This window comes from Heterocephalus glaber, unplaced genomic scaffold, assembly GCF_053883595.1.
Source record: "Heterocephalus glaber isolate CG9 unplaced genomic scaffold, H.glaber_assembly_v1.0 deba00001724, whole genome shotgun sequence".
NCBI lineage: Eukaryota > Metazoa > Chordata > Mammalia > Rodentia > Bathyergidae > Heterocephalus > Heterocephalus glaber.
In genome coordinates, this window is record NW_028258435.1 from 1,050,338 (window position 1) to 1,064,577 (window position 14,240).

The window sequence follows — 14,240 nt, forward strand, 5'->3', positions numbered from 1 at the left end:
GTATGTATCTAGGAATCTGTCCATTTCTTCTATGTTGTCCATCTTATTGGCGTATCGGTTCTGGAAGTAGGTATTGATGATCCTCTGGATTTCTTCTGGGTCTGTTGTCATTTCACCCTTTTCATTCCTAATTGCATGGATTTGGGCCTTTTCTTTCCTTTTTCTGACAAGGTTTTCTAAGGGTTTGTCAATTTTGTTGATTCTTTCGAAGAACCAACTCTTGGCTTCATTGATTTTATTGTATCGTTCTCTTAGTCTCCATAGCAGTGATTTCTCCTCTGATCTTTATAATTTCCTCCCTTGTATGAGCTTTGGGGTTGTCCTGCTCTTCTTTTTCTAGAAGCTTGAGGTTCAGCATCAGGTTGTTTCACTGGGCTCGTTCTGTTTTCCTAATATGCGTATTCACTGCTATGAATTTCCCTAATAAGACTGCTTTCATTGTGTCTCACAGATTCCGATATGTTGTATTGTTGTCATTTAATTGAAGGAACTGTCTGATTTCTTCTTTAATTTCCTCTGTGACCCATTGGTTATTCAGAAGTGTGTTGTTCTATTTCCACATGTTTATGAAATTTGAGTTTCCTTTGCTATGGATCTCCAATTTCATCGCACTATGGTCTAATAATATACAGGGGATAACTTCAGTTCCTTTGCACTTAGTTAAACATGTTCTATATGTGAGTATGTGGTCTATTTTGGAGAATGACCCATGTGCAGCTGAGAAGAATGTGTATTCTGATTTTGTGGGGTGGAAGACTCTGTAAACATCTGTTAAGTTCATTTGTTCAAGAGTTCGATTGAGTTCTAGTATTTCATTACTTATTTTTAGTCTAGTTGATCTATCTATTTGTGACAGTGGGGTGTTGAGGTCCCCCACTACAATTGTATTAGTGCATATATGACTTTTCATGTCCGTTAGTATTTGTTTTATATAGTTGGGTGCACTAGTGTTTGGTACATAGATATTTATGATTGTCATCTCTTCCTCTTGGATTCTTCCCTTTACAAGGATGTAGTGTCCTTCTTTGTCTCTCTTAATCAGCGTTGGTTTGAAATCCCCTTGATCTGCCAAGAGGATAGCTACTCCTGCTTTTTATTGGGTTCCCGTGGCATGGAGTATTGTTTTCCACCCTTTAAGTTTCAGTCTGTGAGTTTCCTTTTGAATGAAGTGTGTTTCTTGTATGCAGCATATTGTTGGATTTTGCTTCTTGACCCATTCTGCCAGTCTATTTCTTTTGATTGGTGAATTGAGACCATTAACTTTGATGGTAATAACTGAGACGTATTGACTTGTCATTGCCATGATTTTTTCTTTTTGTTGGGATCTCCCCCTTTCCATTTAATTTCTTGTCATGCCAGATGGGTTCATTCTGCTTTGCTTCCTGGGGTTGTGATCCTCAATGTCTGCTCCTAGGATATTGTGTAAAATTTTTTGGAGTGCTGGTTTGGTATTCATGAAGTTCCTAAGGTGCTCTTTGTCATGAAAGTATCTTATTTCTCCATCAGTTTTGAAAGATAGTTTTGCAGGGTACATCAATCTGGGTTGGAGGCTGTTTTCTTTTAGGGCTTGGAACATGTCACTTCAAGCTCTTCTTGCCTTGATGGTTTGTGTGGAGAAGTCTGCTGTGATTCTGATGGGCTTTCCTTTGTATGTGATTTGTTTCTTTTCTCTGACTGCTTGTAGAATTTTGTTCTTCTGTTGGGTTTCTGGAATCCTAACTTTTATATGCCTATGTGTAGATTTTTTTTGATCAAGGCTAGTTGGCATCCTCACTTATCTGTATGTCAAGTTCTTTTCCCCTCCTTGGGACGTTTTCTGCCATCACTTCTGTGAACAGGTTTTTTTATGTCATCTGCACTCCTCTTTTTTCATTGACTCCATCAGTCTTATATTATTCTTTGCATCGTCTAGCAGCTGCTGGATTGATTTCTCATGTTCCTTTACAATTTTAAAGCAATTTTTCTTTTCCTGGTCACTAATTGCAATCTTATCTTCTATATGTGAAATTCTATCCTCACATTGGTTCATTCTGCTGCGCAGACTTTCGATGGAGTTTTTTGTTTGTTTGTTTGCTTGTTTTTGGTACTAGGGATGGAACTCCGGACCTTGCACTTGCACGGCCGGCACCGGCACCATTGAGCTAAATCCCTGGCCCTCAATGGAGATTTTCATCTCCTGGAAATCTATTTGCATCTGTTTTATGGATTTCATTTGTTTCCTATGTTGGGATTCCATCATGTTCTTTAGCTCCTCTCTAGATTTATTAATCATGTCTTGCACTATGAGCACAATCTCTCCTGTTATCTGAGGAATTATTTCTGATTTCATTTTTCCCAGATCCTCTTTTGTTGCCAGTTCAGGGAGTCCGGTGGTTGAGTATCAGAGTGTTGCTTCTCGTTTCCCTTTGGAGTTGCTGTAGGTGATCTGGAAGTCTGGTTCTGAGACTTGTCTGTGTGTCTTCTCATTTCGCTGGGGTGGGGGTGTGCTGCTGATGCCTGTGTGGCTCACCTCCTCTGCAGTGGGAGTGGTGCCACAGTGGCTCAGAAGCCTCCTCCTGATGTGGTTTTAAATACAATTGTTACTTTGTCCTTTCAGGAACCCAGGGGAAGGGATTTTTGTCCCTCTGTCATGGCATAGGAGCTGTGATGACGGAGTTTCTCAGAGGTACTTGAGTGCTGAGTAGCTGGACGAACCATGTCCTCAGCCTCCAAATTCAGATAGCCACCTTAGTACTTAACGTAAGAGCTCAATTGATTACTTGAACTCATTTTCAGCTAACCTAAACTTGGAGAGTTGGTCAGTAACGCGTCTGGAGTAGCCCTGACTGTTTTAGGTAAGAACTCAGCCTTGTCTTTCTTCTCTTAGAATCTCATGGATTTCTGCCTAATGTATCACTAATTACTAGTTTTCCTTGGTACCACAAGACCTGAGCAAGAGTCCATTGTATGCCTCATCTTATATTGGATATTATTTTGCTTCTGGAAATCATTTTGTTGTTGTTGCCGATTTTGCAGGTTACCCTCAAAGCTGGGATGTCTGTAGCCAGTTGGGACAGTCAGAAGCTTACCAGGACCTGGCCACTCGACAGGAGCTCATGGCTTTTGCACTGACACATTGCCCGCCTGGCAGCATCGAGCCGCTCCTGGCAGCCAGCAGCTCTCTGGAGGCCGAAGTAAGTGTGCCAGGGAAAGCAGGGTGAACCCTTGCCTGGGGAGGGCACTTTGTTGGCCATGTGGGACTCAGAGGTGTGTACTTTGTTTTTTCCATAATGCAAGAATTCTCATGTGTAGAAGAAAAATAGGCTGTCATGTGAAAAGGGATTTGAGGTTATAAAACAGAAATGACACAGTGAAAGTAATATTAGGAAATAAATTATTGAGTCCAAGGGGAAAGTTAGCATGGTCAAGAAGATATTTATAGGGGAAATGGTCAAGGTATAGAAGCACTAGGATGCTGGCTTGGAGTCCCTTGGACGTGGGCAGTGGCATGGGCCTTGGCTGGGAGATGCTGAGTGTCCTCAGATGCATAGTCTAGACCTGTGTTGGAGAGGACAGGGCCCTTGTTGAGGAACACCTGAAGACTGGAGCAGCCCGTGCAGTTTGCATTTTCACCTCGCAGGCATTTGTTGCATCATTTGTCACATTTTTCACAGTTGACTCCCATTCCTGAAACTTGCTTCCTTGCCACACTGTCTGTAAAGTCCTGAAGTAAGCCTGGCACGAAACACTGCTCACTACAGAATGACCATTTTTCCCTCAAAAGGAGAAAATACGTTTCAGTTTTCAACGTACATTGTGATGAGAGGCAGATTTAAAAACACAGCTCCTTTGTGACCTACCCTGTTCTCATTTCAGATTCTTTACCAAAGAGTGAATTCCCAAATCCACCTGGAAGGAGGAGAGAGTGTTGGTGTCTCGCCGCTGATTGGCAAGGTGCCACCTGAGGTGAGCTTCGAGGAAAGGAGGGGGTTTGGGGAGGGCTGTGTGTGCATTGGGATGCGATGGGTCCCCTGACGTCAGGCGTGAGCAGGGTCGGTGCGTGTGTGTGTGTGTGTGTGTGTGTGTCGCATGACATTCGTATAGAAAAGTCCACAAGACAGAAATGTGCAGCTCAACAAATTATCTATCACCAACCAATAGATCTTTTCCAGTGAGGGATGTGTTCCATCTCTGTACAGTCCAGAATGGTCCCACCGGTGACATACAGCTTTCAAGGGCTGGAAACCTGGCTAGTGTGAGGAGTAGCAGTTTTAGTTATACTTAATTTTAATTTATATTTAAATAACCAAATGGGGCTGGTGCCTACCATGTTGGATGTTGCAGCTGTGGAAAATCCGGCATTCATTGGAGGATGGACACCAGTATGCAGACTGGACTCTTTTTAGTTGTTCTCCCTCCAGATAGAAGCTGTAGCATTTCTAGCAGGCTGCAGGGGTGTGGTATACTTCCTCCTTAAATAATGTTTAACTGAATCAAAACTGATTGGCAGTTATTCGGTTTTCCTCAGTGCCCATGAAAACGCATTACCTTCTATGATGTTGGCTGTGTGGGACTGAGCAGTTCTAACAGTAGCCAGGGACCACTATTGCTTGGTGTGTGGGGGAGTTGTCTCTAAGGCTCCAGCTGAAGACCTGCTCTCTTTTGGGAAAGCTGCTCTGTTATGTTTAGGACACATAACAGCTGCATTCATCTCGGGGAATTGGGACGTACACTGACTGCATTTTGATCATTTTACTCCCTCTTCTGTCCCTTCCCTTTCCTCTCCTGGTCTCCTTCCTGTCTCCGCAGTCTACCTCCTTGTTTCCTACTCTCTCCTTATTTTGCTTGAAGATTTCCTTTCTGTGAGATCTTCTTAACCCAAGACTTGGATTCTTTGAGCCTGAGGTCCCCCACGTGTCCTGGTGCATCTCCCCTCCGAATGTCCCTGGCCTCAGCTCTTGGTCTGCTGTTCAAATGTCTGCTGTGGGGCCGGGGATTTAGCTCAGTGATTCTGCTGCCTGCCTCACAAGCACAAGGTCCCAAGTTTGATCTCTGGTACCAAAAAAACAAAACAGAAACCAAAATGTCTGCTGTGTTCCTGTTGTGTTGAACACATCCCATTCTCTGTGCAGGTTCTTTCACGCCCTTGGTGTGGCATGTAATTATAATCCAGCCTCTGCCTCTATTAACCTTGTCTTGTTCTTGGAATCTCACCCTTTTCCTCTAAAGCATTTTCTTCCTACTGTTTTCCTTGATTTCTCTAATTGTCTCCTCCTCCGTATTGCCCAAGCGTGACCACATCTCTCTGGTTCAGCATTTTATGCTGGGGTGTGATGTGTGGTAACTGGAAGTGTGTCATTAACCTCTGTTCCCTCTTCACAGAGTGCTTGTCACATAGTGAGTGCCTGGTAAATGTTTGATAAAGCTCAGTTTGAATCATTCACTTGCATAATGATCAGTCCATGGTTAAAAAAATAGGAAGTAGAGTTTTAATTTTAAAATCTGTAGAATAAAAACATAAAGCATTTCCCGTTTATCTCATGTGTGTGTCCTGTGGTGCTGTTGAGATCCTGCTGGGTTTGGGCCAAGGTGAGGGCTATGTCATTTTTCTGTTCACCGTGGAGTCACTGCGGCTCTCTGCTGAGCTCAGCACCATGAACTTATTCTGAACCCCCTTCCTTCTTTATGAAACCTATGAAAAGCCTCTTGTGGCTTTTGGGTTTCCCATTTTGCACTTCTACAATGAACTGGAAAGCCTTGGCCTGGCACCTCGGTGGCTTCTTTGGGTAGGATTGTGCTGTGCTGTGCAACTGTGTGTATGCTGTTGCATTAAAACCTCAGCAGTGAACCGAGGCAGCCCCAGCTGCCTCTGCATTCCACTTAGGATTGAAAAAGAATTCTTCCAAAATGATTTTTTCCTGGAGTTTTTTTGTCGTTAAAAGCTTTCCTGTCTTCCTTTGTCCTCCTCCAGCAAATTGTAATAGATCTAGAGCCCAGGAAGTGCTAATCCAAGCCCTCAGTGAACACATTATGGCTTTGACTCATGAAGCACATTTCAGGACGTTATAGCTACCATTATTAGATTAAAATATAGTGTTTAGCTATAAGATGGTGTGTTTTACACATTAATAGTAGATATAATAACCACATTAAATTATAACTCACAAATGAGAGTTGACTTTATGTATAATCTGTGTAATGCTCAAGACTTTCATTACTTCACTTGTGAAAATAATGATTTTTATTTATATATTCAAGCAATATAAAGTTGTAATTGTTATGCTGTACCATTTGCATTAGTACAAGTGGATACTACAAATTTAAAGATAATGCTTTTATCTCTCTGAACAAGATGCTTGCTTATAAATAGAACAAAAATGCAGACTTTGTGAATAACTACAAAATTACAGATTTTCAGTTGCTTATTAATGTTGGTTATTATGCCTTTTAGAGGGAACAGAATTCTACCACTTAGAGTATATTAACATTTTGTTTAGCTAGTATTAGTTATATTACTTAGCCAATGGTGTTTTCCCCAGATAAATCTAATTAGAGTTAGAAATGGATTATGTACAGGGTTCCCATTAAAAAATCATTTTCACTGTGGGAAAACTTGTTATGAACATTTTAAGTGGCTACAGATTTATATGATTGGACTAATTAATGTTTAAAACTCGAGCATGGTCCAAGCATAGAGCTGTTTTGAATTTTTAAGAGGACTGTTTAGGAATACTGTACTTAAAAGTGAGTGAAAGGGCAGTTGTTTCAGCACCACGGCTAGCGCCCCCGTTTCCATTTACTTGATGGACAGGTGGATTGTGGCCGCTTCTTCACTTTTATGAATATTGCTACTATGAATGCTGATATTCAGCTTTTTGTACAAAAATATGTTTTCAGTTTTCATGTAGGAACATAGGAGTAGAATTGCTATATTGTGGAGTATATTTATGTTTCATATATGAAGGAACAGCCAAACTGTTTTCCGAAGTAGCTGTGCATTTTTACATTCCCACCAGGACTGTGTTCAGGTTCTACTTCTTCCTTGTCCTCCCTCGTGTCATCACTGACTAGCTTCTTGTTTGGCTCTGTCCCTGGAGTTTCGACTGAGGCCATTCTTACACCTGTGCTATCTCCTTAGTCTTGCTATTCATATGTCAAGTAATTAATCACAGTGACCACCATTTGGCATGCTAATTGGCCATTCCTGTACCTTTTTTGGTGAAATGGCTATTCAGATATTTTGCCCTTTTGTTTTTGGTACCGGGGATCGAACTCAGGACCTTGCGTTTGTCAGGCAGACAGTGGCACCACTGAGCTACATCCCCGGCCCTGTGCCCTTTTTTTGAACTGGGTTGTTTGCCTTGTTATTAAGCTGAGGGAGACTTTTTTGGTTGTTCATCTGTTTTTTTCTTTTTTAGTAGTCTGGATAGAAGACTTATATCAGGTATGGGATTTGAAAATATTTTTCTCTCAATGTCTGACTTGAATTTTTACTTTCATAATGGTGGCTTTTGAAGTGCAGAAGTGTTTAATGTTGCTAAAATCCTATTTATTAGTATTTTTCTTTTATTGTTTATGTTTCTGATGTCCTGTATAAGAAATCTGTGCCTAACCCAGTGTTGTGAAGATTTACTCCTGTGCTTTTTACCTAGTTTTCTAGTTTCTAGTTCACACATTTATTGATAAATGAAAATAATAAAAAGATACATTTTTATGAAATAAAGTTGACTTGAGTACATATCCACATGCAAAAAGATGAATTTAAACATTACGTTATACCACACACAAAAATGAACAAGAGAACCATATTTGTTTTGTTTCACTTTATGTTTCATGTTAACTTATTCTTTCTTTCTTTCTTTTTTTCCCATTAAGTTTATTGGTACATTTTAGGTATACAGTATAGCTATGTTCATCATTAGGATCTTGTACCTGTACATGATGCATCTGGGTTCTTATTTTTCCCCCTTCCCCTGCCCTCCCTTCACGCCCTCCACCCTTCCCTATTTACAAAGACTTTGTTTCCATTTTTTTCCTTTTATCAAATTTTTTCTTTTCCCTTCTTTCCTTTCCCCTACCCCTCCCACTTCCCCTACTCCTTTAGACCTTTTCTTCCTATTTCACAGTATCAGTTATACATTTTTGATCCTTATTTACACTTTTAGTTTCTCACACCAGAGAAACTATTCAGTATTTACACATGTGTGTCCTATTTATTTCACTTAAGAGGATGGCCTCAATGTGCATCCACTTAGCTATAAATGTCTCTAGTTTCTCATTCTCTATGGCTGAGTAGTACTCCATTTTATTAAAAAACCACATCTTCTTTATCCAGTCTCCAATTGATGGGCACTTGGGCTGTTTCCAAGCCTTACCTGTTAAACACTGTGCCGCTTTTCTTCTCTGGTCCCCTCATCCCTTACCTGCTCCGTGTGAAGCCTTCGCGCCTCAGCACTTTGCCAAAGCAGCTTGCACCTGCCCACTGGTGACCTCTTTTACACTCGTGTTCATCTTGGGCACTTCCATTTCTTTCCTCCCTGCCTCTCGCTGTCAGCCTGTGCCCACTCCACTTCCCCCGAGCAGTGTGTTCTTTCTGCAGTCGCTCCTGTGTCACGAAGCAGCAGCTTCATCCTTGCGGTTGTTCACATCAGAAACCTTCCTGTGCTCCTTCATTCGTCCCTTTCCCTGCACCGCACGGCTGACTGTTGGCTCCGTGTCACAGGGGGCTTGGAATTGGACCGCACTCCTGTCATTGCTACTCCCACATTGGCCTCGTGATTCCGCTGCACTGGCGGTGTCCCAGAGGCGCTGCCGTTCTCCCATTTCCGCTCTTCTCTTGCTGTCGGCTCTGCTCACCCAGGCAGCCAGAGTGATTATTGCCAGATGCACCTTGCCTTAAATATTTCACCTGGAGCCAAAACTAAGCTACTGCAGTTTCCAGGAAGATACCTCCGCTGTTCTCCCCGATGCCTGCTTGGCTCTGGGTCCCCCTACAGCCTGCAGTGTTCATGTTCACTCTTCAGACACCCCTGGCACGCTTGGCTGCTAGGTCCCTGCGCTGAGTGCCTTCCACCAGAATGCTTTGCTTCTCGGCCACTTCGGGCGTCAGCTTAAACATCACCTCTTCCCGCCACGTGTGCTTGGAGCTCCTTGGCCCCCGCAGCTGCACTGTTCACTCTCGCTCTCCTGGTGTCACTCAGCACTCTCTTCTGGTGCGCTGTTTCTTTTTTGCTTGTCTCTCTTCAGTCTGAACTCTCCACGGCAGTTGCTACATTAGTTTTGTTTCATGCTGTCGTTCCAGCATCTTAGAACGCTGCCAGTCACAAGCTGTGTCACAGATGCTCGTTGCTGACGAGTGAAGAAATGATGGAGCTGAGGTGCAGCAGGGATGGGCGGGTGTGCAGCTGTGACGTGGAGGGATACTTGAACGGGCTTTGATTCAGGAAGTTCTCGGGTTTTGGGTGCAATAAGACAGTTGCCTTATTTGCCCCCCTTTCCTAATGTACTACAAGTTCCTAGGCAGCAGGAAGCACACTTAGTCTCTGTGGTACAGAGCCTTAACCTAGGCATGTCAAAAATGCATGTTCAGTAACCCACTTTGTGGGTACATCTAGAATCCAAAGACATGCATCAAAAATTTAAAAATTGGGCTGGGGATTTAGCTCAGTGGTTTCGCTGCCTGTTGCACAAGCACAAGGACCTGAGTTCGATCCCCAGTACCAAAAAAAAAAGTTTTAAATTGGCATGGAAAATGAGAATAAATATATTCTTTGTACACATCTATTTTTTCTTGAATATGGTTTTCTTAATCTTGATCAAAGAATGCTAGGAGATCCAAGGAGGGTTTGGTCCTTGAATCCCCTGAAATATTTGCCTAATTTGTTGTGTGTGTCTGTTTGTGACTTTGTGTTCCTGGAAGTACATCTGCATATACAGTTTGCTGGGGAAGGGACCCACTTTCATCAGAAGTGTTGCAGGGTTCATGCTTCCCTAAAGAAAATCGGCTGACTGGTAGCAGGGCCTGCTTGCTTATCAGCAGCTGAGCTGAGGCAGCATCAGACTTGAGAGTGATTGACTCTGTGGAGTATTTTTCTGTTGCTGCTCCTGCCAGGTGCTTCTCACCAGAGCATAAGGATTGCAGTCTTAATATTTTGAGTATGGGATGAGATTTGTGTTGAGTTTTAGGTGTGGAGAAGCTCTGGAGCTATGTTGGGGGGAAGGGCTAGTATGTTGGGGAGGGCTCGACCTAAGCTCTGTAGCCCCTGCTCAGGCTCTGTATCTTCTGCCAGACTGGCCCTCCCCTTACCAGACCCTTAAGGAGTGTCTTCAGTGCAGCGGTTGGCCAGTAAGAACTGTAGCCGTGAGCTGGGCCTGACCCTTGGAGCTGTCCTTGTTCTTGTGAATCCATTTGGTAATGGTGTTTTTTGTTATAGGATTTGAAAAATATTATTAGTGCTTAATGAGTTAACCTTTGAGTCATGTAGCACACTTGACATTAATGAGATTTAATGTTAAATTTTATGCTGGGAATTGTTGATTGGGTTTTGGGGTTTAATCTATTTCTGCTGTTACACACTCCAAATTAATTAGCCATGTGCCACTATGAATATAAAAATGTCAGTAGTAATCATTTCAGGAGTGAGTTTTGCCTAACTTCTTTTTTCTCTCCTCATTATATGATGTTGAAAGAAAACTGTTTTCCTCATTAGGACGCTGGTCACACTATGATCTTGGTTGACTGCCCCTGAATTAAATCCCTATCCTGTGGTCTCCTCTGCAGTCCTCCTTAGGGTGGTCTCTTCTAGAAAACTCCTTGTCACACACATTTCTGAGTGTGTGGATTTCATTTAACTTCTGAGATACATTTCTGCATTTCATTTTTTTTTTTTTTCGGTACCAGGGCTTGAACTCGGGTCCTTGCACTTGCACAGCAGGCAGCGAAGCCACTGAGCTAAAGCCCCGGCGACTTCTACATTTCATATGCTCTAAGTTCCTATCTTGGGCCAGTCTGTCCATATGAAGAGAAGTAAAGTTTAAGTTTATTTTATGAAATAGAATAATGCTTTTATGGCTCCCATATTTAGATATCTTTTAATTGGCTTGATCTGCCTTGCTTAAGTGCTGTATTTCTTATCATGTTTATATTTTTATTTCTGTACTTGGATTAGTTGATTACACTAAAATCATTCCGTATGTCCTCAATTAAGAAGGTTTGTGAAAGTCTGTTTGAGTAACATTCACCTACTGTAGACACAACATATTAGGCTTTTGGAAATGTGGCTTCAAACATTTAAATGGCACAGTGAGACCAGGCTTTTTTGGGTAACAGGATCGAACTCGGGACCTTGCGCTTGCGAGGCAGGTGGCGGCACCACTGAGCTACATTCCCGGCCTGACGACCAGGCTTCTTACACCTGCCTCTAGCTCCAAACTAGAGGTTGTCACATACTCTAAGGATGTAATAAATGGCACACCTGCTTCCAAGCAGCTCACTGTTCAGTCAGAAGGACAAACCAAAAAAAAATCATAATATGATGTGTCATGGAAACCACATTAAAATTACATATATAATGTTATGAAGGGATAGAAGAATAGTAGTATGTGGTTGTAAGATTCTACCTAGAGCAAAACATTTCATTTTAAGAAAAACCTAGGAGATCATTTCTGTAACCTTGGAGTAGGCAAAGATTTTTCAAATACAATACAAAAGGAGCAGTCACAAGGTAAAAACTTGAATTATAAATTTAAAATTAAGAACTTCTGTTAATCACAAGACACCATTAAGATGATGAAAAGGTAATCCACAGAATAATAGAAAATATTTACAATTCATACATGTAATAAGGTATGTATCTAGAATATATCAAAAACTTGTACACATGAGTAATAAAGACAGACAAGCAATAGAAAAATAGGCTAAGGGCTCCAACAAACAGCTTCACAGAGGAATCTCAAATGGCTCAAGAATATATGAAAAGCTTCAACTTCCTCAGTCACTGGAAAAGCACCAATTAAAGCCACAGAATGGTGTTGCATAGTTGCCAGAATGGCTCAAGTGAAAAGGCATGTGTCACTGTGGACACGGGGCCACCAGGACTTTTAGCATTGCTGGCGAGAGTGGAGATTGATGTAGCCCGGGAGGATCTCCAGCTAAGTTTAGTACATCTGGCCAGATTCCTGTTGTATGCCTCGGCAATTCCACTACTGGATACTTACCCAGAAACTCATAATCTGTTCATCAAAAGATAATGGCCAGTATGTTCAGGGTAGCATTATTAGGGTTTGCTCAGAACTGGAGACGACCAAGTGCTCATCCATAGAAGAAAGGCTAAATAAGTCCTGGTGTATTCTCAAGTCTAATGTGAGGTAGCAGTGTGTGGAAGAGTCTGCAACTTTAGCTGCAAAAATAGGAATGAATTTGTGTTGAGTGGAAGAAATAAGATGCAAAAGAGTACATAATTCTGTTCATATAAAGCATGGAGGGAGACAGGCAAGATAACTCACGCTACTGCAAGTTAGGACATGTTTGTCCTGGCAGTGCTGCAGCTGGGGTAAGCCCGAGGGAGGCTTCCGGGATTCTAGTGTCGACCCATTCTTTGCCTGAAGCTTGCCTATTTGTGTGTTATAAAATTGATTAATTGTATATATCCTCTGTGTGCACTCGTTGGAAAATGTCTTCTACTCTACAAACTGCTTTTTAAAAAATCTGGAGCTGGGGCCGGGGTACAGTTGGATGGTAGAGTGCTTGTCTGGAGTGCACGAGGCCGTGAGTTCAGTGTGGCCTCCTCACACTGCAGGGGGTTAAGATAAAAGGCCGGGAGCTGGTCATGGTGTTGCACGCCCATAGTCCCAGCCACTGGAGGGACTATGAGTGCGAGCATCCCTTGAGCTCAGGAGTTCAAGACCCGCTAGACCACACAATAAGACCACATCTCAAAATAAAAAAAGAAAACAGATCCTTGTGTCTTGGTTAAAGACAGGAAGAGAGAAGTTATATGCTAGCAGTTATCATCTTTACTCATGGGACTGCAAATAAATATTATCCCTTTTCCCCCTACTGTTCTGAGTATTTAAGGCCTTCTTCTGTTTATATGAGTTTTATAAGATAGAAAAATAAATGAGTTTAAATAAATGCACATATTGAGTGTGTGTGTGTGTGTGTGTGTATGTGTAATATCACCAAGATATCAAAACCCTGCAAAGAATGAGTGGATTGTACATTTTGGTAGCCAAATCTGATGGAGAGGAGATGAGAATACTTTAGGCCAGTTGTCTGTAGAGAGCATATTCACTTTATTTGATCTGCAGTTTACTTTTGTGTCAAATAGTATTTTTTTTTTTTTTTTGGTACCAGGGATTGAACTTGGGACCTTGTGCTTGTGGGGCAGGCAGCAGAACCACTGAGCTAAATCCCCAGCCTTCAAATAGTATTCTTTCTTGTATTTATCTTTCATGTTACCCCTTTTTTATTAGTATGTTTGCAATTCATAGTAAATTTTTGTGTCGTGGGGAATTGGTATACGTACACATCACATCTTCATCCTTCTCACTGCCCCTTCCCCAGTGGTATTCTGATACCTGCCTTGCTTGGGACAGGAGTTGGAAGTAGCATCCACACTCTTCGTGAGCTCACAAGCACGGTGGCCAGGGTGGTGGCCTCCTCAGGAAGGAGGTGCCTCTGAACCCAGGAGCCGGGTCGATGTCTTTCTCTCTTGCTGGGTGATTCATAGCCGATGAACCAGCTGTCCACCGTGTTACCAAGGAGCAGAAGAATGAATCTCTCGCCATCTCCACAAACAAAAGAGAAATGAGGCAAAGAAACAAGTAACACCACCATGAAAGCAACTCGTGTGTGTGTGTGTGTGTGCGCGCACGTGCATGCATATGCACCCTCCACACATGATACACACAAAGCACCCTGTAAGGCCCTGGCACACAATGAGTGTCTGGAAGTGATAGGTGCCATTACTGCTGCTGTCACAGGGAGAATTCCTTATCCTGTCTAGGCCCTTCTACCTTGGGTTTTGGAAGAGTGGGATAATGAGCTTCTGTCTTCCTTATCCCACTACAGAAGACAGTGTGTAACTTCCTGTACTGCTGAGGTCAGAGGAGCTTACCTCCTCGGTTCCTGGTGAATCTGGCACTAGTAAGGGCTCCTTCTGTGCTAGTTCTCCTGCAGTTCATTGAGGTTAAGCACATGTGTTGGTTTCCATTTCCTTCCCTCCCTTCTCCCTGTCTGTCTTTAAAATCCGGGGAGCATC

At 42.4% G+C, this 14,240-nt stretch overlaps 1 protein-coding gene across 3 annotated transcripts in view; it reads left to right on the plus strand.

The window, feature by feature from the left end:
* Positions 1 to 14,240, plus strand: part of Nbas (NBAS subunit of NRZ tethering complex) — a gene marked incomplete at its 5' end in the record, with an annotated part of 266,027 nt that overhangs the window by 142,546 nt on the left and 109,241 nt on the right. For all 3 annotated transcript variants that reach the window (XM_087199614.1, XM_087199615.1, XM_087199616.1), the window contains 2 exon segments: positions 3,016 to 3,173; positions 3,856 to 3,945. In XM_087199614.1, the coding sequence (XP_087055740.1) occupies positions 3,016 to 3,173; positions 3,856 to 3,945 (248 nt within the window).